The following is a 27,040-nucleotide window of genomic DNA, read 5'->3' on the forward strand; positions in this document are numbered from 1 at the left end:
TCTCAAGCTTGTCCACTGAGCTTCCAGCAACTGGCCATTGACAGTGTAAACTGTTCCTGCTGGTACTGGTTCCCGCGGGGGCTTCTGCTTCTGAGCATTTGACTGTGGTAAGCAGTGATCCTCTGTATCCACCCATCTGTCCCTCCAGTTTTCAGGGCAGTGGTTTGCCCTGTGACCCCAAATTCTCTCGTGAATCTAAGAAGGGCTGTTGACTTTCAGTTTGTTCAGCTTTTTTCTTGTTGTAGGGATGGAAGTGATGACTTCTAGGCTCCTTCCATGTCAGACTGGAAAATGCCCTTTTTACACATGGGCAGGAAGTGAAGAAAAATTAAGTTGCTCTTTGTCTTGGCTGGGGTTCTTCTAGAAGCACAGCCCAAGACGAGAACTTAGTGCTGGTGGTTAATGTGAGGGGTGATTCCTGGGGGCAGGAGGGAGGAACTAGGTAAAGTGAGTCAGAAAGGAAAAGCCAGTGAGTGGGTATAGCTTCCACGTGCTGGCTTCCTGGCCTGGCCTGCAGCGGCAGGGGAAGGGGGTCTAAAGACCCTGCTTCATCACATCTTCACCACAGCTTTGGAACAGAGTGCAAATATTTCTGACTCTGGTTTTAAAACAACCTGTGCTGAAAAAGAGAAGGTGGATGTCACGAATGGGAGTCTGGGGCTCTATTTGCAGGCTGAGCAGCCTGGGGTTGGCCACTCTCCTTTCTGGGGTCAGCTTTCTTCAAGTTCACAGAAGGTCTTTCTACCCCAAAATATCCAAATGGTTGTCTATCAAGGCAAACCCCAGTTTCCCAGATGGACTGTGCGAGGCCTGACACCAGACAGGTTTTCACAGAAACTGTGAAACAAACTGCCTCTTTGAAAATTTGTGAGCTTTTGTTTCAGTTCTTTTGATTTTACACGTTACTTCTGGTTCTTTCTAAAAGGTTTACTTTATTGTCCTTTGAGCGTTATCTTTGCTGTCTGGAATGGTGTTCTCAGGAGGCCTAGCCCTGGGCCTGAGCCGCAGCAGGCTCTGGGCTTCCTTCTCCTTTTACAACTCTTGTTTCACTTTTACAGGGGAGTTGACTATCCAGACAGGGGCTGGACAGGAGTCCTGGGGGAGCACTGGCCCCGCCCAGGGAGGTGCACGGAACAGAGTGGGGCTGGGGATAGATAACAAGGTGTGATAGGAATACATATCTCTGCTCAGACTGGATTCCTACGTGACTGCTGTGCTCTTGGAGGCCTTATATACACAATTATTTGCAGTTTTTTTCACCCTGTACTACTACAGATTGGTAGATGACAGATAGATAGATAGATAGATGATAGATAGAGAGGTGAAAGACTTTATGGTAACTTACAAAGAAACATGCAACATAGCAACAATAGAAAACTAGCAAACACTGCTATTTGCTTACTAAATGACAATAACTAATTTTTTTTTTTTTTTTTTTTTTTTTTTGCGGTATGCGGGCCTCACACTGTTGTGGCCTCTCCCGTTGCAGAGCACAGGTTCCGGACGCGCAGGCTCAGCGGCCATGGCTCACGGACCTAGCCGCTCCGCGGAACGTGGGATCTTCCCGGACCGGGGCACGAACCCATGTCCCCTGATTCGGCAGGCGGACTCTCAACCACTGCGCCACCAGGGAAGCCCCGACAATAACTATTTTTATACTCATTCAAGCCTCACAACAGCCCTATAAGGTAGGGAGTGTTATTATCCCTACTTCTTTTGATGGAGAAACTGAGGCACAGAGAAGTTAAAGGGACTTGCCCAGGCCACCAAGGTGTACATGGTGGAACTAGCACTCAACCCAGGCAGGCTGGCTCTAGCTCTACGCTCTTAACTAAAAGGATAAGCTGAGAAAAGTGAGACAGGGCAAAGTAAAGCTAGATGCTCTTTTATATACACACCTGTCTTTCCTGCTGGGCTGTTCCCTGCCTGAGGACAAGGACCAGCAGGTTATAGGTATTTGATAAATGTGTTATTTGATCTTTCCAAGGCAACGGTCTAATTCTGCTTTCCCTTGAGCTTGCTGGTTCCCTGTTGTGTTTGTGACTATCCATACGTGCAGCGAAGGGGCAACGATGAGAGTAGAAACAGCCCCTTCCCATTACATTCCAGGCAATTTGAGTTCAACACCTCCCTTCCCCTCCAGGATGACCTTCTGCTGAGAAGTCATCCTAACTGGAATGGCAGTTCTTCCTAGGATGTGCCCAGGGGCCCCAGCTCAGAGAGCACAACCCTTAGAGGAGCAGCATGAAGACCCCACTTAGATTCCCCCAAATAGCTCCCCACGCCTTCTGCCTGTTCTTCAACCATTAGCAACTCATTCTTTCTTTAGACATGCCCATTCTTTCATGGGACTTAGTGTGGCATCAGAGAAATTTGAGTCCTGGCCCTGCAACTTACTGGACAAGTCATGCCAGGGTCCAAGAGATGAAGATATTTGTCTGGCATCACCAACACAGCAGGGGCTCCTAGTCCAGAATTCACCTCTCCCTACTCTGAAGCATTGAGGCAGGAGACATGGATTTAGGTTAGGGATCATCCAGCCTCATTGTTCCCCAGATCAATCACCTTAAATTTTTTTTGTATCTATGTTCCATATACCTATAGTATTTGTGCTAATCAAAGAGATATTTTTTAAGTTATTACAAAATAATGAATATAGTTCCCTGTGCTACAAAATAGGTCCTTGTTGTTTATCTGTTTTATATATAGTAATGTGTATATGTTAATCTCAAACTCCTAATTTATCCCTCCCCTCCCTTTTCCCTTTGGTAGCCATAAATTTGTTTTCTATTTGTGAGTCTATTTCTGGTTTGTAAATAAGTTCATTTGTGTTTTTTTTTAGATTCCACATATAAGTGATATCATATGATATTTGTCTTTCTCTCACTGACTTACTTAACTTAATATCATAATCTCTAGGTCCATCGATGTTGCTACAAGTGGCATTACTGCATTCTTTTTTATGGCTAATATTCCACTGTATATATGTACCATGTCTTCTTTATCCATTCATCTGTCAGTGGACACTTAGGTTGCTCACATGTCTTGGCTATTGTAAAAAGTGCTACTATGAACATTGGGGTGCATATATCTTTCTGAATTAGAGTTTTCTCCAGAAAAGAGATGTTTAAAATGTAAAATTATTACCACATTAAGGACTACATTTCTTGTTTCTTGTTTCTCTCCTTTAACCAAGCCAATCCCTCCATCCCATCCACTTGCAAGCTAGAGTAATTATGGAAATAAAGTATCAAATGGATTACTGCCATAGATAGGGTCTCCATCTCCTTTCTCAGTCCCACCCCCTCAATCCCTATCACTAATGTCTACCCTCCTTTCTTCCTCTGCCTAAAATGTCCCCAAGAAGAACACATCTCTTTGTGTTAAACTTTGTGCTAGACTTATTTGTAATAGGTCATGTGATATTCTGAAAATGGGTACATGCCTAAGATTACAAAAACTGTACTTTAGTCCTAGTTAAATTAAATCTATCTTGGCTTTGGTTTCTGCAACTTGTAAAATAAGGGAGCTGGACTATTGCAGGAATGGCAAAAAAAATTGTCATCTATCAATCAGTTGGCAGTGGCTGCCTAGACCACTGATGAAAGAGATTTTGAAGATACGCCCAGACCCAGAGAGAAGAGTGCAATCATCGATTAGCAATGTCTGCCTTGAAAAAGAATAGGGGAGTGACATCATGTGCCATCCAAGGATTAGATGACCCTGTAGATTCATTCCAGCTCAAAACTGCTGAGAATCTAAATTTTCCTTTTTCAGAACTGACCTGTGCTTTGTGTCCTTTGAGGATCCTTCCTCTTTTCTGACTGTCTCTCATGAACTCTTCAGCCAATCTATGATGAGGCACCAACTGTTGATGAAAGCCTAGACGTCATGACCCTGTATGACTTGGGTAAGTCGTTTTGACACCTTCGCTATCAATGACATGGGAGGGGGAGGTCACAAGATGATATATGAGGTTTCTTCCAACTACAAGTTCCATGATTTGATTACCCTAATGCCTTGGTACGAGGGAACAAGTGGCTTACAGTGGATCCATGGGGTTTTTAAAGGGCTGTAATTTCTTTCTCTTTCTTCTTTTTTTTGTCATGTGGTGAGGAAGGTAGTGGGCTTCCTCCAGCCCTCAAATCTCAATACATACCCCTGGTCTCCCCATGCCCCTGTCCATTGGACCAGGCTGGCCTGGAGCAGTTGTGTGTGTCAAAGGAAGCACATGAAGCAGAGGCAGAGGGAAATGGCAGGGAGTGCAATGGATCAGTCAAGGCTACATTTTGGGAAAGAAGACCATTTGAGGAGTCAGGAGGCAGGGCTGCTCTGAAGATACAGGACAAAAAGAGTGGGCTTGGGTTCTTAAACCCAGCAGAAAGTAGGAGAGCAAGGGTGGGGAAAGAGCCTAGGCATGGTTGGAGCAGGTGAGCAGAGCTCAGAGCTAGGACATGGGATGTTTGGGTTCTGGCCCTCTACTGGCAATAATTTTCTGTGTGACCTTGGGCAGGAGACTTCTTTCCACTTTGTCTCTATTTTCTCATGTATAATAATCAGAGAGAAAAGAGGACAAGTTGATTCCTAAGGGATTTCCAGTTCTAATATCCCATGGGTTTAATTCCAAGTTCCTCCAACTATCTGTGCAGACAAGAGTTTCCTATATTGTCTATGCAGACGTAAGCACCCTCAATGTGTAAAGTTATAAAAGCAGAGAGAGTTTGTACAGAACAGAATATCCTGGGAGCGGGGGACAGGGGAGGGGGTTTCTTCCTCCCAAATAGAACATGTTAAAATCCAGAAAGCACGAGAAGACTTAGGCTTATCCTGTCTGGGAACAATAACTGTAGGGGCTTCTAAGGACATAAGCATCCTGCTTGTCTTACCTCCCCCATTTAAATTTCAACTCCAGAGGGACAGAGCTTACTTTCTAGAATCTCAGACTCTTTTGAGTTAGAAGTGATTTTATAGGTCATCTAGTTCCAATCCCTCACCCCAGGAATGGGAACTCTATCCTGACATCCAAAGATGGCTCCCACACCTGCTCGTATACTGCGTTACATGATAATTTACACAGCAAAAGGCAGAGTTAAGTAATCTTTTCATTTGGCCTAGAGTCCTGCCTCACGACCCAGGATATCTCAGTAGACCAAATCACTAGGTCAGGATTTCACGATGGTTCTTCCCACTGGCTCCAGAGTGCCAACCTGGAACCCAAAACACCATTCTGAGCTCCCTCTGAGCTCTCCTCAGGGAGGGAGGTAGCTGGAGACATCACAGGTTTAGAATCTCACAGGATGGGGTTCAAGTCTCACTTATGTTGCTTACCAACTGGGTGGCTTTGAACAAGGGACCTCCACTCTCTGTGCCACTCACCTGAAAAGTACCAGGAATAATCCCCCCCTAAGGGACTGTGGTGAGGTCTCATCAGGTGCACGAAAGGAGCCTTGGACACGTGCTCCCCCGCACCGGCCCCCCCTACCCAGTGTCTACACGAGGGCGTGAGCATCTATGGGCGCAGGAACTTATTCTTAGTCGATGTTACTTGTCCCAATGCCGAGCATAGTGCTTTGCCTAGTGCAAAAATAAGAGAAAAATAAAATAAAAACTAACTTATAGGTGCCTCCAGAATCCAGACCAGAGTTTTGTACTCAGACATCCCTTAGCAAGACCTGTTCACAAACTAGCAAATCCCTGCTGCCCCCTGTCCTCAGAACAAAAACTTGCTCTGTGTACTCAAACAGTCTGAAACAAAAGTCAAACCTGGAGTCTGTCATGCAGAGTGAAGTAAGTCAGAAGGAGAAAAATAAATACCGTATGCTAACACACATATATGGAATCTAAGAAAAAAAAAAAGGTCATGAAGAACCTAGGGGTAGGACGGGAATAAAGACACAGACCTACTAGAGCATGGACTTGAGGATATGGGGAGGGGGAAGGGTAAGCTGTGACAAAGTGAGAGAGTGGCACGGACATACATACACCACCAAACGTAGGGTGGATAGCTAGTGGGAAGCAGCTGCATAGCACAGGGAGATTAGCTAGGTGGTTTGTGACCATCTAGAGGGGTGGGATAGGGAGGGTGGGAGGGAGGGAGATGCAAGAGGGAAGAGATATGGGAGCATATGTATATGTATAACTGATTCACTTTGTTGTAAAGCAGAAACTAACACACCATTGTAAAGCAATTATACTCCAATAAAGATGTTAAAAAAAAAAAGGAAGTGACGTGTATCCAGACGGAGAAACTGAAACTTGACGGAGAAACTGAAACTGTTTTTTCTTCTTGCTGGAAACTGAAAGTTATTGTCAACATAACTTAAGGACACACAAGTTTCCTTGTGTGTCCTTAAGCAAGTTGTGTATTGTTTTATGATTCAGTTTCCTGGGGCCTCAGAGTAAGAAAATGGTTTTGGATGTTGGGACATGGGAGCAGACATTTCAAGAACTGATCTGGCAGGAGAAACCCCAGGCAAGATGGACCCTGAAGATGGATGGGAACCTTCGGCCAGACTGTGCAGCCCCAGGGTGGAAGCAATACAAGCAGAGAGCATTTGGCAGGTATGTGAGAGTCTGTCCAGCCATGGGCCTTTCTGAGCCAAGAGGTTCAGCTAAGCATTGATGATTCTTTTGAGAGCTTGTTAAAAGAATATGTGTCACCAGGCTCTTCATGCTTTTATAATCACAGTGTTCTTTAAGATGGAAATGATAAGGCTCTAAGCCTCTATTTTGCTTAATGGTAGGAAATTTTTTCTTTTACAAGGCTTTCTCCTTAAGTATTTCTGGAAATCCCCAGGGAATACCATAAATCTGCCCTCCTATTCTCTCGCCACAATTTATTCCAGACTGCTTCTATACAGAGATCTGCTCTCCCCCATCAGTCCTGTCTGGCTTCCCCAGGCTGCAGCAGCCCTACGAGCCTAGTCCTGGTCAGTACCAGCCTAGGAAGACTGGGGCCTTCCTTTATAGCCCCAAGAATTGATTAAGGCCAAGCAATGGCTTTGAACATTACTTTACTGAAGGCCTGAAGATAATAGGAGGGATTGATGCTGCAAGAAATGAAAACCTGGTTCTTTGCGTCCCTAAATACTGCCCCTCCCTTATTGTCTGTCTCCCTCTTTAACTTCCAATGAGCCTCTAAGTTGCAGGAACCAGCTTCCTTGCCCATGCAGAAGGGTGAGAAATGCTGACTTGGACAAGACTTGGACAATCAAGTCTTCTCTTTTTATATGGCATGCAGGGACTTTCGCTTCACTTTCCACCTCACCTGTTATCCTGCTTCCCTGCCTGCCCCCATCCTGCCTCAGGTGTCCTCTGTTCCATTCCTTATGGGTTATTAGCCATGCCATAAATTTTCAGACTTCTATACCCTTGTCTATGATGTTCTGCCTGTTCAGCAGGCCCTTTCTTCCTCCCTCCCTCCCTACTTGTCCCTCAAGGACTAACTCAAGTACCCTGGTCTTCCTAGGGACAGTAAGTGTTCCTTCTTCTCCATTCCCGTAAGACAGTGAATGGTTCTCTCTTTCTTTCTTTCTCTTTCTCTCTCTCTCTCTCTCTCTCTCTATATATATATATATATATATGTTTGTAATACATTTATAAATAACGTATGTTCACATATTACATACTACAGAACATATATATTTATATATAATTATTTTTAGCTGCAGAACCCATTGTTTACATGAAGCTTCCTGGGGCTCTACAGAACAGTTTTCAAGCCATTGGCCACAGCCCACATAGCAGTCATTCTGTTCTGCTTGGAACCTGGTGAACTATGTAAGAGTCTCTCTTTGCACCAGCCAGAGCTCTTGGAGGGACTCATGATGTCTTTTATCAGTTTGGCACTGCCACAAATGGACAGGTGCTTCTCTTGTTCAGATGAATTGACCTGATAGTCATTCTGAGTTGGGAAAAGCAACAGATCAGCAGAGTTTTAGAAAAATATCAACCAGCTTTTGAAAAGCACTTTGTAGTTTACAAAATGCTTTCACATATATTGTCTCATTTAATGTTGACAATATAACCCTTGAATATTTTTCCCTTTAATATTTTATGGATGTAAAAATTGAGGCTTAGAGTAGTGCTTTTTCCAAAGTCCCCCTGCTGTAAACTATGGACTTGAGTCTCCAACCCAAGTATTATGGTTCCAGGTCCTAAGTCAGGTACAAAGCTAACCACATTGCTCAATAGAGGTAATGTGGTATAGTAGGTAGATAATGTTGGGATTGGAAACATGGCTCTACCACTTAACTTTGTGTGTCCTTAAGCAAGTTGTGTATTGTTTTATGATTCAGTTTCCTTATCTGCATATTGGGCTCAATAATGCCTACCTCAGAAGAGTGCTTTAAAGATAAAATGGGATAACATTGTAAAACACTGCCTCAAAATAGGTACTTTATAAGAGTTTTCCATGACCTTGTGAAGACCAAATTTCACTGGCAAATGGCAGAAATGTTTTTCCCTCTGAGACATCCAGAGGTGTTTTACCGGCAGAGGCAGACTTGGTACCACATATAGGTGGGAGTTCAATGGGCCACAGGAGAAAGCTTTACTAGAAATGCAGTCCCTCTCATTCTTGTCAAATTGGCAACATCACATACACTTTTTCAAGTTGAAAGGGTTCTTAGAGACCGAGGCCAGGCCCATTTCCCTGGCCTCGGTCAACAATCAGCTGAGGGCACGATGATCTTCTGTCTGTAGGTTCTGTTGTTCCTCATGCCGTCGAAGCTGGCCTTCCGCCCAAGTGCAGATCCTATTTCACATGTACCTGGAGCACCAGAAGTCCCAGGGAAAGGTGCTTGTGCGGCTCTTTGGTCAGAGGTGCCGGAAGTGTTCCCAGTCTCAATTTGAGAAGCCTGAGTTCTCCCTGGATAGCACCAAGAGGATTCTGAACAACCTGGTGCAGCGTATTCTGGAGAGATTCTACAGAAATGGCACCAAGAAGGTTTTGGAGATACCAGTGATCCGGGAGGTGCCTTTGGATGGGCACCATGATACGGTCAATTGTGAGGCATGTGCTCTGGGCTTCTGTATACAGAACTTACATAACTGCATGACAGAGCCAGCCAAATCCTCTCTCTCCTACATGAAGACTGGGAGCTCCTCTCCTCACCCTGGTGACATGTGTGGCCAAAACCAAGCTAGGAACCAGTCAGCTGAGGCAAAGGAGACTCAGGGAAGTGGGTATTCCTGCACCCATAAAGGCCCAGGGCCCAGCCATGCCACTGCTGGGATCCAAGGGCCTGGGGCAGGCCCTCAGCTCAAACGGGAGACAGGCCGACTGCTCACACCAGGGGCATACTGGCAGGCTGCACGGGGAACAGGCCCACAGCCCATCCGAGTAGCAGGATCACTTCCCCCAGGGTGGACAGACCCACGGCCCAGACAAGCAATAGGTCCATTACCTAAAGGGTTGGCACGTTCACAATCCACACTGGGGACAGGACCACAGACCCCCCGGCTGACATCTTCTCAGGCTATAAAGATGTCAGGCCTGCAGTTGACACAGGATGCACAAGCCACCCAAGGGGCAGGTCGTCAGGCCACAAAGGTGACAGACCCACAGCCCACATGGGGGACAATCCCAAGGGCCACATCAAGGTCAGACACTCAGGCTACAAGGAGGGCAGGCCCCTCACCACTGGGGTCAAACTCACAGCCCACACGGGGAACAGGCCCCACGGCTACATGTAGGAACTTCAGTGAAAGTCAAGCTCCCTGGGGCAGGCAGGAGAGGTGCTCACCTAGAGGGTCTGCTCGAGACAGCTCTTTCAGATTACCTCCTTCAACGTTACCAAATAATTCCTTGAACCAGGAGCAGCGGTTCAATTGGGGCTATGTCTGTGTTGTTGCTCTGTTTACCTTTCTTCTATGTAAATACCTATAAGTAGAATGATGAAAAAAGACTTGTCTTCTCTTGTCTTAATTCCATGGTAATCAATGAACTGGATGCCATTTTAATATGACAGAATTTGCTTTGGGACCAATGCAGGGTCAAATTTATAGAATAAGAACTGGTTCCTGGACCTCTTTTGCAGATAGTTTAAAACATGACCTGGCAGATTAATAAATATTTGTTAAATCATTAAAAGATTTTTACTCATGCATTCACTCATTCATTGATATCAATATATAGAGACCATATCTTGACAAGAACTGAGGGTCCTGAGTTTCATCAGAAAGTTATTGTAGTAGGCTGAATAATGGTTCCCCCAAAATGCCCATGTCCTAATATGTTACTTTACACGGCTAAAGGGACTTTTCAGATGCGACTAATTTAAGGATCTTGAGATGAGGAGATTATCTTGTGTTATCCAAATGGGCCAAATGTAATCACATGGGTTTTTATAGGAGGGAGGCAAGAGGGTCAACGTCAGAAAAAGGAAAGTTAACTATAGAACCAGAGGTTGAAGTGATGTGCTCTGAAGGTGGAGGAAGGGGTCACAAGCCAAGGAGTGCAAGCAGCCTTTAGAAGCTCATAACGGCAAAGAAATATATTCTCCCCTAGAGCCCCCAGAAGGAACCAGCTCTGCTGACATATGACTTTAGCCAAGTGAGGCTGATATTAGACTTCTAACCTCCAAAACCATGAGAAAGTAAATTTATGTTGTTTTAAGGCACTAAATTCATGGTAATTTGTTACAGCAGCAACAGGAAATTAATACAGTTATCAGTATCACTGCAGGGATCAGGCAGCTATGTTTTGGGTATGCTTTAGCTTTAACAACAACAAAAAAGAGTATAGATTAGAAATATTGACATACACATCCCCTCTTGTTCTTTTTTCTCTCCTACATAAACCCACCCAAATATCCCCATCCTAAAGAGATTTTCTAAAGCATCATCAAATCACGGGGAATCTATTTAGAATGGAGGTATTTGGGTGGGCTTAAGTAGTTTGGTGACCCTTGGAGCTATCATATTCTCTCACTCCTTCTAGCATTGGATTGGGAATCATGTAAGAACGTGCCAGTCCTGAGATCTTGTGATGCATAGCTTCATCTTTCACTCTCTCTTTCCATCTGTCTGCTAGGCATTTCTACATGGTTCTCGTACTACCACCTCTACCTTCCCACATTCAAAATCAAGCTCATCAGCATCTCTGACTTTCTTGTTCAACTCTGCCCTAGTCACTCAAGCTTATCACCTTAGAGTCATTTTTAACTTCTCCTCCTTTTCACCAATGCTTATTATCCCTTCTTTTGTCAAGTTGCTCCCATCTCTTGCCACTAGGTTTTCCTATCAACCCCTCTCCCCAAACAGTTCAGGGACTTGGATTATTGAAATAATGAGGAGATTTGGATTTTACCTCATAGGCAGTGGGGAGTCATTGCAAGGATTTGAGAATATGGGCAATTTGAGTAGAATAACAGTTTAAAAATATTATCTCTTTCTGGAAAAGAATGGAATATAGGATAGAACCAGTTAGGATTCTGGCTTGAAATAGGAGAGTGGTAAACACAGAGAGGGGTTCTTGTAGACAATAAATATCTTGAAGGAATTTGAAGACCATGAAAGGCAAGATGGCAGAAAACCCAAGGATGAAAACACTTCCTTCTTTTCTGGCCATCTCTTTTCATTGCCTCTCAGGCCACTCCCATCAGTACTCTCCATTTATATATGCCCCCATCCCCAAACCACTTTACTAAATGTCTGCATTCCTCCTGTTTTCATACCTTTTTGCTTCTTTCATAAAGAACATACACATGAGGACTAGAGACTTTATTTCTGTCTTGGTTATGAGATATGACTGGTGCAGGTCATTATCCCCCCCTGACCCTCAGTTTCTCCATCTGTAAAATAGGTTAATGACTTCTAATTAAACATAGAGGATTGAACACATGCATTTCCTTCTGATCACTCTTGAAATCCCACTGCGTGACAGTAAAAGGGGGGGAAAAAGCATCAATTCACAAGGCAAAGAGCATGGGTGGAAGCTACAAAACAGATGGATTAGTGATGGGTTACTGACTTGCAGAGAGATCTGGAATACAAGTTAGGCAAAGGAAAACCAAGGTGCAAGGCAATTGATGTGGCACAATTTCATAAAAGTTCAAAAACTGTAGGCAACAAGTAGCTCTGAAGGTGGGTGTTAGGAAGCCTGAAGTGGAAGGATTGGTCGAAAGCCTTTAGAAAAAGTTCCATTTCCCCACTCCGATGCAGCCTTGTACCCACTCTTAACTCATTCCAGGGTGAGGAATGGAGGTTTATTCTCCGAAGACATTGACCCAGAGGGACTCTGGGTTTAGGAACTTGTGCATAGTTAAGGGAGGGGGTACCAACCAGCAATCAGAAAGTCTACATACTGACTAGAGGCACTCCCTTAGCCCACTACCAAATCTAGGAGCCAGCATTATATCCTACTAACCCTCCCCTCAAATACACAAAGAATGGACAGTTCCTCATTAGGAAAACTGATCAGTTCAAGAGAGAGAAAAAAATACATATACTGAAATCGGGGAAGGGGGTTCCTCCAATGGAATGACCAACTCAGATCATATAGTACTGTAGTACATATTTATTGAAAAAAAATCTGCGTATAAGTGGACCCATGCTGTTCAAACCCATGTTGTTCAAGCGTCAACTGTATATGTAAACTACTAGAAATAATAAGGGGAAAAATTCTGTATGCAAGGAAAGTAAGACGTGTTTTTGGCTAAGAAAAGGTATGAGATATGGAGATGCATTTTTGTTAATGGAAAAGAAAGTAAATTTGTCCTAAAGTAATACTGATTATTTCAGAATTGAAAAGAGGACAACAGAAAAATAGAGGACAAATTATGGACATATCTATATCTGTAACTATAGAGAGAGAGGGAAATTAAGCATGAGCATGGGAAATTTTACCTTGTCTAATCAAGCTGGCTAAAATTGAATTGTTACTAAAAGTGTTTCTTAAATAAGCCTTAATATTAATAGTGTACTTATATAAAACTAAAACTTGATTTTTTTTTTCATATACTGAAAAGACAAAGTTTTACTGGACTGTTGGTCTGCTCCTGATAAGAGACTGTGAAAGGTTTTTCTTTACCTATTAAATAACCTTCCTAAAAAACAGAAGTTCTGTGTTTTATCAAAATAATTTCCTGTGCTTCATGTCATCTTAATCAGGTCTTTGGTAACTTAAGAAAAATGAATCTTCTCAATATTAAGAGTGAAGTTTTGTTAACAACTATGTAACATTCTATATTTGCCTTTGAAACACTTTACTGTCACTTTGTCACATAGATTATTAAGTATTGTTTATTAATAATCTGGGATCCTATTTAGTCAAGTATCCAAACCTTTTGATATTTTTCACAAACTTCCCAAAATTAAATTCTAAATGAAGTCTTTTTGACCTCGAACTAATTTGGGGATTTCCCAGAGGGCCCCTGGAACATCTCAAAAGATTTGTTCTCTCTCCTTTTTTTTAAAAAAAAATTGATGTATAATTGTTTTACAATGCTATGTTAGTTTCTGGGGAACAGAAGAGTGATTTAATTATATATATATATTCTTTTTCGTATTTTTTTCCATTATGGTTTATTACAGGATGTTGAATATAGTTCCCTGTGCTATACAGTAGGACCTTGTTGTTCATCTATTTTATATAAAATAGTTTGTATCTGCTAATCCCAAATACCTAATTTATCCCTCCATCACCCCCTCTCCCCTTTGGTAACCGTAAGTTTGTTTTCTATCTCTGTTACTCTGTTTCTGTTTTGTATACAGATTCATTTGTATTAATTTTTTAGATTCCACATATAAGTGCTACCATATAATATTTGTTCTCTCTCTTTATAGAGGAGAGATGATGAACTAATTAGGCTTGTTTGATATGTTGGATTATGTGAGAAGCATTGCCAAATAAATGATGCTAAACCTTCTTAGATTATATTTGTGTGGCTACATGTTATTTATATGTGTTCTAGAAATTGTATAAAATCTGATATGTCCTGGTATGTTATCATTTTTAATTCTAATTATTATCTTGAAGTGTTGTGTGTTACAGAAATAAGCACATTTCCTTGTCAACTGCATTATAATGAACTCTCATGAGGTCTTTAACCATGGCCATTTTAAAGTCTTTGTCATTTACGAAGAGTTACTCTTTTACTTTTATGCTTTTGCAAATATGTTTCATTTTCAGAGAGATTCATGGAGTGGGCTCAAACAAGTACTCTAGAATACAGGTTTCTGATAACTTTAAGATCATAAAACTGAACTGGGTAGGAATTTCCAGAACTCATGGAAAAACTGGATTCAAGTAGAACAAGGATTAATAACGTGGGACTGAATGAACCGATGAGGATGATTATAATTTTATGATTTTTATTTGAAACACTGCTGATTTTTAAAAATGTTTTAGTTTTTCCAGATTTGAGGGAAACCCTCCCTCTTTTCTCTTAAGCTATCAACAAAGATGACTTATTTATCTTTTTCTCCCTTCTTGATCCTTCTATAATTCATAAACTCTCAATGAGTATTCTTATTTTCATGGTAATATATTTATTTGCATAAGTTCAATAAGAATCTGTTCTTATAACAGGACACAGTTGAAAACACTGGTTATATTATCAAGGCTTTGACTAGGATGTTAGGTTTGAGAATGTGCATAGACTCAGATATAACCAGAAAACTTAAAGGAACTAAGGTTGACTTTATGAAGCCAATAAAACCCCTTGGAAATACTGGCCTGCCCTTGCTTACAAGGTTCCCAGCAACCTAATCAGGTGACTAAGGAAGGTCACTTCCTGGTAGGTACAAGAGCCTCAAGGTACTCTGGGGACCTTGAGAAGAGATGAACTCACCCAAATCTATATATATTGCAGGAAATTTCTGAGGGTAAGTCCTTGGCTTGGCTTCCTGGCCTTAAGAGGCTTTTAAAAGTTCAAACTGATATTTCTTAAGAAAAGTTCCAGCAAACAGATTTAAAAGAGCCTCTATGATCAATCACTATTCTTGCTGCACTTATGTAAATAATCAGGTCAATTTTTTGGAACTAGATGTATTTTGCAAAAAAATTAGACTTAATTTGGCTCTCTTTTATAGAAATGAGGGTCATTTTAGAGAGATAAAGTAGGTTTCAGTAACACACCTTTGTGGATATTAGATTCTAGTACTGTTAATTGTCTTTGAGGTTTTGTTATTTACCTGTAAACTGGACTGAATCCTGAATTCTTCTAGTTTCCTCCAATATCTGGCTGTAACACCCCAAACTAATGTTTCCAATTTTCTCTTACCCTTTTGACTTGGAATCACTAAGAACAAAAGCTGCACTATTCCCTGAAACCCTGCAAACTGAATGTGAACGACTTGATACAAACTTCAGAGAAACCACCACAACAGCTTATGTGTAGGCCATCTTTGTGTCTGCTGCTGTGTGCATCACTCAGAAAGTTTACTTGAACACATGATGACATCATTAGAGACATTCCAACTACAGAAGATGCTTTGACCCCAACATCTAGAGTATTCTCTAGAAATCTTCTTGACTGACTGCCCTCAGAACTCAGACTGGGTTTTCAGTCTGCTGCAATCATTAAGCTTTGTTTTTATTTTGTTTCCATAGAAATGCCTTATTAAATACCTGATTTCTCACACAATATAGGCCTAATTTGGGGAGCTCAAATACAAGACAACCTCCTGAAACGAGACACGACCATTTAACTGAACTGACCTATTCTCAAGACGGAGATTGGTTTAATGAGATATGAAGCAATCTATCAACTTAGCTTCTGGGCTGTGAAACTTCTTGTTTGAAGTTTCAAAGGCAGGACTGAAGAGGAGCAGAATTTGTTATCCTAAAACATGCCTCTTCAGCATAAGGATTATTTTAAGCTGGCTATTTTTAAGAAACAGCAGATAGAGGAGAAGCTCTGAGAACTGAGTAGAAGTTACCCTTTTGTAAGAGACATTTATATTTATAAGGGAAATCTCCATGTGTGAGAGTGTCTCCCTCTCTGTATCAGGAAGAGAAGGATGATTCTAAATCTCTAGAAACTCTTTGCAATGGAGAAGGTAAGGACTTCAATCTGTATAACAACCTTACTCTTGTTTACTATGTTTTCCTGGTCACCTTCCATAACTGACTCCTCACCCTCAACATCTTCTTTTGTCTTTAGCTGAATATTTAACATGATGATTCTGACCATCTTGGGGAGTTACTCGGTTTCCCTGGGTCTCTCCCACGTATACATGAAGGTATACATGTTATACTTTTATTTGACATTCTCCTGTGAATCTGTCTTATATCAATTTAATTATTAGACCAGCCAAAAACCTAGAAGGAAAGAAAGGGAAATCTTTCCACTCCTATACAGCCCAGGAAGCATTACTCTACCTCCATGCTTGGTAATTAACTTGAATTATGCAATAATGGATTGGGATGTTACTGGAGGGAAGAAAGAAATGGAGAGAAATTCAACAGCACCTAACCAAGCCATGAGGAAGTATTATCAGTCAGGCCAGGCAGCCAAACTGGGATCAGAAACAAATGTGTGTATGTGTGTGTGTGTGTGTATGTATATATATATATATATATATTTTATGAACACTGAAAGCACAGAGATAATTCTCAGCCAAACAGAGATCTGACATGAGAGGACTCAGCAAAAAACTCCTGTTAACAAAATCAGTCATCCCCTAAAATGGAAAAGTTTTTCATTAATGAGAGTCCAGGGCCAAAAGCTATGGATTTCAAGGAATGCTAAATGCATCCACTGACCTTTCTTGACCTGCTTTTCTTGTTCTGTGCTACCATCTATCCTTTACATCTTCACCCCTGGTTAATTCAAGGCACTTTCAGCTTGTGCATTATGTCTGAACATCCTCAGGCCAAGAAGTCACAGGGAGGGAAGACTCTGGAGGTTTGGAAGGACAGATTCATCAGATGTCAGAGCCAGAAGCGGGTTTAGAGAAGAATCCTGACCCACCTCTTTGCAGCAGTGGGAGGGAAGGGAATAGCTGTTTGATCCCTCGTCCCTCAGCAGAGGCCAAATGTCATCAATTTTCACTTAGGGATGTCAAAGAGATGAACACTCAGGGGTGAAGCCTTACCCTTGGGATTAAACTAAAAGCTTGCAGTGTGGAACTAGGAATTTCTGAGGTTTATAGTGGGAAGTAGGGAATGGCTGGAGGAGACAAAGGCAGGGGAACGGAGTAAACTGGGTGAAACAACACAGTTTGGCTCCTGGAAACTTCCAAATAATCTTAGAATTGCTGCAAGCAAGCAGCATTCTGGTGTGAACTGACCACCTCTCTGGGGGCTGGATGTCTGGGAGCAGTGCTGGCAGGCACTGATTCCAGCTCTAGAGAGTTAGTGTGGTTCTTTCTCCAGAGACCCTGGGAAGCTGGGAAAGAGGGTTCCAGATGGCTTAGTGGCTCAGATACCTTAGAGTGGGCTCTTAGAAACCCTCTAGTCCTAATGTATTTTTTAACAGAGAAGAAAACCAAGTCTTTAGAGACATAAGATTGCCTGTTAGAGTATAATTTTCGAAAAGGTAAAATCACGTCTCTCATATAGGTGTTAAATGAACAGGTTTCAAAGATTTTACTGAGCTCATTAATTAATGAGGAAAGCAGTAAGATTTAAAACCGGCACAGAGAGCATTTGAGAAGCTAGGTATGTATAAGCAATTTAATGGCTTGCTGACTTACAAGCTATCCAAAAACTGGCTTATGTTTAACCGGATCATAAACTGTAAACTTTCAGGCTATTAGTTCCACTGGGAAGAAATTATTTGCATCTTCACTGAACAAAATTTTCCTAATGAACCTTTGCCTTATAGTGAAGTAAAGTCATCCAATAAATTCAAAGTCTGCATTGAAAGAACACTCAATGATTTCTTTTGCCTATTTCCAAGTTTCAGGTAATTTTTAAAAACCTGTCCAAAATAACACTGGTGTTTGCTAGCAGATGTAGGATGACATCTGAAGTCTCTTTATATAAACTCAACCCTGTGTTGTTGTCCTTGCCACACAATCCAGAAAGACCCAGATGTACAAGAGCGAAATTGTGAATGGAAGAAGTATATTCCCTACTCTGGTCTGCCCCACCCATCCACTCACTTAAGGTGTTGCGTATGAAACACTGACCTGTGAGGACGCCCAGACTAGTTCCTTGTCCCCATATTTCCCAAACACAAGGTATGATCTCAATACTCTCTTTCCCTCCAGTGTCTTACAGTAATCCTTAATCACCCTCCCCCACCCACACACACACTCAGTCCTTATACTTGACTGTCTCTAGGATCCTTTTCTGCATATTCTCTATTGGAAACTTCATTAGATGTGTTCCAGTGAGGCTCAGTGACATCTTGGTGGAGATGTTACTTAAAGGGATTTAAGACTGAATGTACTCACTTGGCATAGGTATCCATTAAAGTTCTTCCACTTCTTAAATTCAAGGATTCTGTAATAGTTTTTTTTCCAAGATAGGACTGAGAACTTGCATATAGGACCTAGGAAGCCTCAGGTGGATTTGCAAAGGTGGCATTGATTTTTTGGCTTTAGGGTAACTCTAATTTCTTGGCTCTTCATTAGAGTTAATGCTAATGTCCTTCCTTTTGGGAGGGCTCTGAGTATAAGTGAGTTACTATTTGCCAAAAGATTTGGAAGCCTGAGACAAGTAACACTGAGCTGCTCACCAACAATGACAAGTCATCTACACAAACATCCATCCTTTTGCTCCTTCCAGATCTTTGTGGGTGGCAGAGATTGGAATAATTTCATTACCAGAGTTCATCAGACTTGCCAGTGTCTCTTTAAGATTGCCTTTTTCAAAATTACTTTGTTTGTCTGAAATGGAATTCAGGTAGATAAGGGGTAGCTATTAACCATTCAAAAGATAACATGATGGGGATGAATCATCTTCCCCCAGGCCCTGATTTTGAGGCTTGCTTTTGTATTCTTTTTATCCTCTAGATAAAAAGAAAAAACATTTTAAGAATGAATTTCTTATGGTTAGTGTTAAAAAAAAAAAAAAAAGGGACCACAAGCCCAGAATGGAGTCACTTGTGCTAGGCCCCAGATCAATAAACCAAGACCTAATACCTAACTTAATTACAGTTTCAGCCTTTCCCAGGAATGGAATCTTAAACTAGTCAATCTGGAATCACCTTCACTGGTCAGTACCAGTGAAGAAATCTGCCTGATAGACCCCTGCTGGCTCCTAAAGGAAGGTGACCTCGCCACAGCCAATTCGTTCTTTGCTAGTTTAACTTCCATGTCCTGCTCCCTTCTGTCTTTAAAAGTCTTTGATTTTGTACAGGTCTTCGGAGCTCCTTTCTATCTTAAAGAGCATCACTTTTTTTTCAGGTATTTACCTTTCTCTTGCAAAGCTCACTTGCTTCACCCCCAACCCCAAGGCCTGATTTATCCAAGGGAAATCACATACCCTGGACAGTGATTGATTCATAAAAGAACGTCGACACAAAGTTGGTCAATAAGATGCAAGGAGAAGTTTGCAGAGGGCTTCTGGGAAATCCTTCCTCACTTTTTAAATAAAATTTCCAAAAAGTGACCCTCGTATATTTTCTGGACAAACCATGCCCATGTTTGAAGTCTGGAATGTCCACAGCTGCCTCACTAGTAGGTTGAGGATGAAAACTCAGAGGAAGGGAGAGCCAGGGCCACAGGCTTATATGCACTCTAAGGTTTGCCTTACTGCTGGACTTTCTTATAGGAGCCAATAAATTTCCCATTTGTTTAAGCCACACAAAATCCAGGGATGAAAACTGAATCATGAGTTAGGCAGACAATCCAATGGAAACGTTATCTGAAAGAGCTGGGTAAGGTAGCAGAATATGCTATGAAGCAATGGGAAAGGAACAAAGATACCAGCACAAAGGAGGATGCTGGGAATCAAGAGTCTGGGGCAAAACTTAAAGAGATTCCTGAGAATCTGGGGCATTGTTTCTGGGGTTGTGTGCTGCACAACTGATCTGCTGGTTATTGCCTTATTGTGACTCCTGGAATTCTCTTTCTTGTCTAAGTCTAAACACCACCCACCCTTCAAGCCCTAGCTCAAAGCTTACCTCCCATGGGGAGTCTTTCCATTTGCACTGGGCCTTGTTTACTGCCCCCAGCTCAGACTTCCTTGGGATCTCTCTTCTCTGCAGAATGTCTGTCATGCAGAACCTCTAAGTATCCTGGGTGAGAGTCTTGTCCCTTAAGGCCAAATGAACAAGTATGTTTCTTTGTTTCTTCTCCCACAGAGCTGAGCCCAGAGTTATTCCCAGAAATCACAAGAAAGTGAATGTGTTTGCAGAATAGTGTACTGAAGTTTATTAGTGAGGGCATCTCAGTGTTCATAATGAAACCCGTTGTCAGCATGGCTCCTGAGTGTTATCCCTCCCTGGGTGCTTGGTCATACAGGGCTCCCCACAGCTGAGTTCAGAGGGGGACCCCCTCTTCCATTCTCAGGCTGTACTGAGAAAGACCATAGCCCTAGCTCTCAGAGAAGTTCCCAGAAATGGTGAAAGAGGTGAAGAAATCACTTTGACCTTGTTTAACTTGGAACTGTGGAATACCTGAGCTGAAATGAAGCTTAAAGTTCACAGAGGCACATTTTCCTTTTTCAGCAGGGGAAACTGAGGCAGAAGGTGGAAGGAACCCGCCTAAGGTTCTACTATTAAAGTGATCTTTAAACAATCACCATTGAGTGTATGGGGAAAGCTGAGCAACTCAGCCCATCATTTCCTTAAAGATAACTGCTTGTTTATTACTTAGGCTTCCTTTTCACTAAAAAGCTGGGCAATTTGATAGTAACTTAAAAAGGTGTCTAAAGAAATGGCCATTTTAAAAGCAATAATTACTCATATTTCAATACAGCTCTATAGTTTAAAAAAAATTTTTTTATAGCTTGGTCCTTCTTACAATTGTTTTCTGGAAGGAGAGATTGTTGTTTCTATTTTAGAAATGTAGAAACCAATCTCACCCCACCCAGGTCATACTTCAGATTCAGGCCTGGAATTCCATCTCCTTTGCCTACTCCTGTGTGTATTTCTTTCTGTTCACATGGGATTGAGAAACATGAATTTTGAAAACCAGTTTGATGCCTCCAATGTTTCCAAACCTCAATTACCCTTCACAGTGGCAGAGCCCTGGCTTTTTATCAGCCTAGCTCTAATGCTAGATTTTGGGTCTAGACCCCCCTTCCTTGTCTTTGGTTGATAGTGGAGCCTTTTTAATGAAATAGCCCAGAAAATACTGCCTACTGTCTTCAAATATTAATAACTTCATTTGTTTGCAAAACTTAGGGAGGGTGTCATAAAAATTAATGAGTGTGTTGGTGGAAATCAATTGTCTTTCTGCAAAAGATTCTCTGGAGACATTGTGTAGGAAATTATGTGAATTTTTTTTTTTTTTTTAACTTCTGAGATAGTATATTTCTAGCTAAAGGGTATGTTTTGAGTATATTTATGATCCAGAAAATGGAGACTTTGTAAAGATCTTCTGGTCCTTTGCTTTGAAGAAAGATGAAGTTTGGAGAAAAACAACCCCAAAGAATGAAAACCCAAGGGAACCACTTCAATCAAATATTTCTCATAATTTTGGCCTGGGTATTTGTATTCCTCTTCAGTCCTTATATTTTTACACTCATAACTGGGCTAAGGTAAATTCTTACTGAGTTGGAGACAGAGCCAGGCTCAGAGAGGAGAAGAGATGTACAGAGTCTCATAGTCCAGTTAGTAGAAGAGACTGCTGATCCCCAGCCACAATTTTTGCTGTATTACATTGTTTGTCTTTCCTGCTCTCTCTTAAAAAAGAAAAAAAAAAAAAAGGGCATGGGGATAGAAGTTAGCAATGTATTCATTTGTTCTTGTTAATTTTCCAAATTAAGGTAATTTAATTACATCGAGTTAAGGTCACAATCTTTTTCCACTCTAAATCTGTGTTCATCTCAAATTTACTAGTGTCAGATGGCATCAGATAGGCTGTAGGCTTTTTGGAAGTCCAGCTATGAGGAAATTGAATTGGAGATACATTTAGCCTGGACTGAATGGACCACACTGATGTATTTCACATCTTGAACATGGATAAAATGCATAATTTTATGAAGAGTTGGTAACATTTAAATACACCATATTAATTGCAATTTGAAAAACATATTGGAACATTTCAGTAAATCAAGTGAGAATTTACTGACTACTGATTTGGACATACATGAAGGGTACTTTATTTTCCTTCGAAAATTATTTATTGAAGAATTGAAGGAAAATTCAGATAAAAATTGGTGGATATTTATTGCAACATCTTTTCAAATTTTTGATTGTTTGAATGTTTTCGTAATAAAAATTCAAGGACTTTTAAAAAATTAAGGGAACACAGAATAACAGTGATCAAGACAAGCAAGGAAATCGCCAGAGATTTTCTCATATTGAAAGGAAAATTGTAACAAAAACAAAAATTACCAAAGGAAGTAATTCATTAAGAAGAAGAGAGGGACTTCTTTCGTGGCACAGTGGTTAAGAATCCACCTGCCAATGCAGGGGACATGGCTTCGAGCCCCGGTCCGGGAAGATCCCACATGCGGCAGGGCAACTAAGCCTGTGTGCCACAACTACTGAGCCTGTGCTCTAGAGCCCAAGAGCCACAACTACTGAAGCCCGTGCACCTAGAAACAATGCTCCGCAATAAGAGAAGCTACCGCCACCGCAACGAGAAGCCTGCCACCGCAACGAAGTGTATCCCCACTTGCAGCAACTAGAGAAAGCCCACACATAGTAACAAAGACCCCACTCAGCCAAAAAAATGTTTTAGGGAGAAGTATTATAGAGACATGAGGCTATGTCATTTTTCTGGATTTCTGTGGTATCTGTCAGAATTTTACAATCTGTTATTTGTTGTGATTTCTTTTTTTCATCCAAATAAATATTCACTTTTGCTCCTAATTTTGTATCCTTTTTCTTAAAGAGGGCCTGACCATATTTTATGGGCTTCAGGCCCTCCCTACCAAACCTGTGGTCCTCTAGCAGTGAGATAGGGAGAGGCTGAAGGATGGTACTTACTGAAGTGTAGGTGCAAGTTATGGAGTAAAGTGAAAAGAGGGATCATCTAGGTGGCCGGTGGCACCAAACTGAGAATGTTGGCTAAGTCAGGTTATATTTATCAATAGGAGAGGTGAGGAGCGAATTGGGTGATTTCCAAAGCCTCTTAATAACAATGACAATAACAGGCTCTACTATAACTGAGCACTTACTGCATATCATGCATTACATCAGAGGTCACAAATGATGGCCCATGGACCACTCTGGCCTGCCCTCTGGTTTATAAATAAAGTTTTATTGGAAAACAGCTCTAACTACTCATTTAGGTGCTGTCTATGATTACCTTTGTGCAGCATGGTTGCACAGCAGGGTTGAGTAATCACGACAGACACCACATGGCTTGTAAAGTCTAAAATAATTACTAACTGGCCCTTAGAGTGAAAGTTTGCCGACTTCTGCACTATGTAGTCATTGGCTCTGTGGTACACTGTATTTTCCAAATATGCCCACAAATATATGGGTATTGCCCAACCCACATGCTCTGGTAAAAAATGTGATCTTCTTATCCCACCTCCACCAAGGGGTGGGGTCTACTTGTATCTGGGTGGGTGGGCCAAGTGGCTGCTTTGACCAATAATATAGAGTGGAATTGATGCTGTGCCATTGCAGGTAGGGCCCCAAGTTGCCTGGAAGCTTCTGCTTCCTGCCTATGGAAGCCAGCCACCATGTAAGAAGTGCAGCTACCTGAGACCACTATGTTGTGAGAAGCTCAAATCTCACAGAGAGGCCCTCACAGATGACATGCCATGTGGAGAGAGAAAACAAGGATCATGGAGGTACCAGACATGTGAGTGAAAGAGCCATCTTGGCAGTAGATCCTCCAGCCCCAGTTGCTCTGCTGATACCATGTAGATTAAGACAGACACCACCCAATCAAGCCCTTCTAGAATTTCTGACCCACAGAATCAGATGTAATAAAATGGTTGTTTTTATCCATCAAGTTTGGGGTAGTTTGTTATGTAGCTATAGATAATTGGAATAGTCGCATATACTCCTCATCACTGCCCAGTGAGATGAGAATTATTAGTCCCAATCTATGTGTAGAGAACCAAAGTTTGAAGAAACCAAATTACATACCCATGTTACACGTCTGATAAATGGCAGAACCAGAGTTCAAACCTGAGTCTAGTGGACTCCTACCTGACATGCCTACCAGCGTTGACATTCTGTGTGCGGAAAGCTGCCAAAGCTAAGAGACGATGGGGTCAAGCAGGAGGCTCCTGAGAAAGTCATACTCCCAGCCCTAGTGGAGTTATATTCAAGAGGGAATTTTTTAGTACCCAGCTTCCACAAAGCAGAGCAACTAATGCTGTGCCAAACATTTGTTCCCTGGCAAGTCGCCTGACAGCATTTCTTTTTCATCCATGATATGTTTTTATTCTCTTCCAAGGCATTATGTTTTCTTTTTAAACAGCTTTATTGAGGTATAAAACACATATCATAAAATTCACCCATTATAAGTGCACAGTTAAATGATTTCTAGTAAATTTACACAGTTGTGCAAGCATCACCACAACCCATTTTAGAATATTTCCAAATGTTCTAAATGTTCCAAATGAACACTTCCTAAAAAGGTCTCTCATGCCAGATTGTGGTCAGTCCCCATTCCAACAGCTAGCCCCCAGCAACCACTGATCTGCTTCTGTCTCTACAAGTTTGCCTTTTCTAACAATGTCATATAAATGGAAGCATGTGGTATGTGGCATGCTGTGTCTGGCTTCTTTTACTTAGCATGCATCAGTAGTTTGTTACTTTCAATTGCCACAGAGTATGCCATTGTATGATATATCACATTTTTTTAAATATATCCACCAGTTGATGAGCCAATCCATATGGACTGGTTCCACTTCTGGATTGCATTAATGGTGGCATTTAGTCAGTGTTTGATTGCTTAAGACTCACAGGACCCAAAATGACAATGGGGGGAAATCAGAGAAGCTGGCAGCTATTGACCGGGTCCTGACGGCTTTGCATCCAATTGCTGCAGAGGGTGTGGTCTGGCTTCTCAGGCTGGTTGCTGACAAGGTTGTGGGTCAGAGTTCTATTTTTATATGTGGTCAACCCAATGACCATTTGCATATTCAGTCTTTCACTTCTGTAGTACAGTAGAAGTGAAAAGCATTTGGTGTCAAAAGACCTAGTTCTATCCCATGGAAAAATCACTTCACTTCTGAGACATGTTCTCTGCACACAGAATGAGCATAAAGATAGTAATTCTTGCCCCTTTATTTTGTAGGGTTTGGAAAAGATTGTACTAGGGTCCCTAATTTTTTATCCATTCCTAAATCTATGCCCTTTGCCATGTGATTTGTAGTTTTTCTCTCAAAAGGGGAAGAGGATATTTCCCCATCCCATGACTCTGAGTTCAGCCATATAACTTACTTTGGTCAAAAAAATGAAAAAGAAAAGTGACAGTATGACAGTTCTGAGCTTAGCTCTCAAGAGGCCTTGTGTGTTTCTACTTGCTTTCATGAGCTTCCACCATCACCATGAGCATATCATGCCCAAGCTAGCTCATAGGTTCCACAAGGTGGAGCAGAGCCTACTTTTCCCAGCTGAGTCATTCTACATCCCCTGACCCACAGTCAACCCCTAGACCAATGTGCAAGCCCAGCTTAGATGAGCAGAGCCACCCAACTGAGTCCTGGTCTGTGAAAATTAGTGATTGTGTCTTTAAGCCACTAAGATTCTGGGTGGTTTCTTAGGTAGCAAAAGCTAATATATACAGGGTTGTCATGTCAATCAAATAAAATAAGGGATGTGGAAGTTTTTTTGAAACTGTAAGCTACTGGGAAAAATTTATTACCCTTAGTTTTCAAAATTTCCACATGACCTTATTTTCAGTTATTTGTGAAATTAGTATCAGTGAAGTAGTACCTGTCAAGGTTTAAGGTACACTCTTCTATAAGGTATTCAGCCATGTATTAATATTTATTCCCTAAATACTTTTGAAAATCAGTGTGTTCTATAGAATACAGAAAGGCTTTTTCTTTTCTTTTTTTTTAATGTTTTGTCTGCTTTGGGTGTTCGTTGTGGTGCGCGGGCTTCTCATTGCGGTGGTTTCTCTTGTTGTGGAGCCCGGGCTCTAAGCCCGTGGGCTTCAGTAGTTGTGGCTCACGGGGTCTAGAGCGCATGCTCAGCAGTTGTGGCGCAAGGGCTTAGTTGCCCCGCAGCATGTGGGATCTCCCCGGAGCAGGGCTCGAATCCGTGTCTCCTGCATTGGCAGGTGGATTCTTAACCACTGCGCCACCAGGGAAGCCCCAGAAAGGCTTTTAAATGCAAAGAAATCTCTTTCTAGAGAGACACTGAAATGATTTTAGACACTGAAACCATCTGGAGTGAGTAGGGAAAGATATGGGCTTTGAAGCAGTAGGTTAGACACTGGTCCCCCTCATCCCAATGGTGGATACCTATTCTGCATTCTGCTTTCCTCTAAAAGCAAAGAAAGAGCCAAAGCCCTTTCCCTAGGTGGTGGAAAGCATAGAATTCCCTGGAGAGTAAAACAGGAGTAGAACTTCTCCCATTTGGAAAGGACCAAGGAAGAGGGCCTCACTGCACCTATAGCGGTGGGTCCAGGGAAATTACTTGAGAACCTTGTCCAGTCCTTGCCACTTACATCTTCTGAAATCAAAATGTTTCTTCAAAGCTCCACTCAAATTCCACCTCCTCCAAGCAGCCTCCTTTTCTGAGGCCCTATGGCTAGTATCTTTTTTCTTTACATCTGGGGCAATCTTTGATATCTACCTTAGCCTCATACTCCACTACTTTCACAAAGACATGAGCCTACTAAACTAGTAGGGTTTGGCTTGGAATGGCTGTGGCAATGGGTGCAACTTAAGGCAGAAGAGAATAGCACAATGAAAAGGTAAGGATGAGGAAAGTAGGGCATGAAGAAGCTGATCTTCATGACAATTCTTGGGAGAACCAGGAGGTCAAAAAGTGAGCTGACACCAGCATGGGCTGCACCAGGGTCTTGGAAAGAATTTATCTCTGGCTGGGAATTC

The 27,040-nt window shown here is 41.8% G+C and overlaps 1 protein-coding gene across 2 annotated transcripts; it reads left to right on the plus strand.

Moving 5' to 3' along the window:
* Positions 1-3,764: 3,764 nt before the first annotated feature.
* RTP4 (receptor transporter protein 4) lies at positions 3,765-13,411 on the plus strand. Of its 2 annotated transcripts, XM_067738379.1 has the most exons (3): positions 3,765-3,910; positions 6,382-6,561; positions 8,704-13,411. In XM_067738379.1, exons 2-3 carry the CDS (start codon positions 6,407-6,409, stop codon positions 9,887-9,889), a joined length of 1,341 nt encoding a protein of 446 aa, XP_067594480.1. In that variant the 5' UTR covers positions 3,765-3,910; positions 6,382-6,406; the 3' UTR covers positions 9,890-13,411. The 2 variants fall into 2 exon arrangements, with proteins under 2 accessions (XP_067594480.1, XP_067594479.1); XM_067738378.1 differs by lacking the exon at positions 3,765-3,910 and having other exon boundaries at positions 6,138-6,561.
* Positions 13,412-27,040: the final 13,629 nt, after the last annotated feature.

This window comes from Pseudorca crassidens, chromosome 5 (assembly GCF_039906515.1).
Source record: "Pseudorca crassidens isolate mPseCra1 chromosome 5, mPseCra1.hap1, whole genome shotgun sequence".
Taxonomy (NCBI): domain Eukaryota; kingdom Metazoa; phylum Chordata; class Mammalia; order Artiodactyla; family Delphinidae; genus Pseudorca; species Pseudorca crassidens.

Coding starts and splice junctions, on each gene's coding strand:
- RTP4 (XM_067738379.1), top strand. CDS start 6,407: ATGGTTTTGGATGTTGGGACATGGGAGCAGACATTTCAAGAACTGATC. Junction 6,562..8,703: donor AAGCAGAGAGCATTTGGCAG/GTATGTGAGAGT, acceptor TTCTGTCTGTAG/GTTCTGTTGTTCCTCATGCC.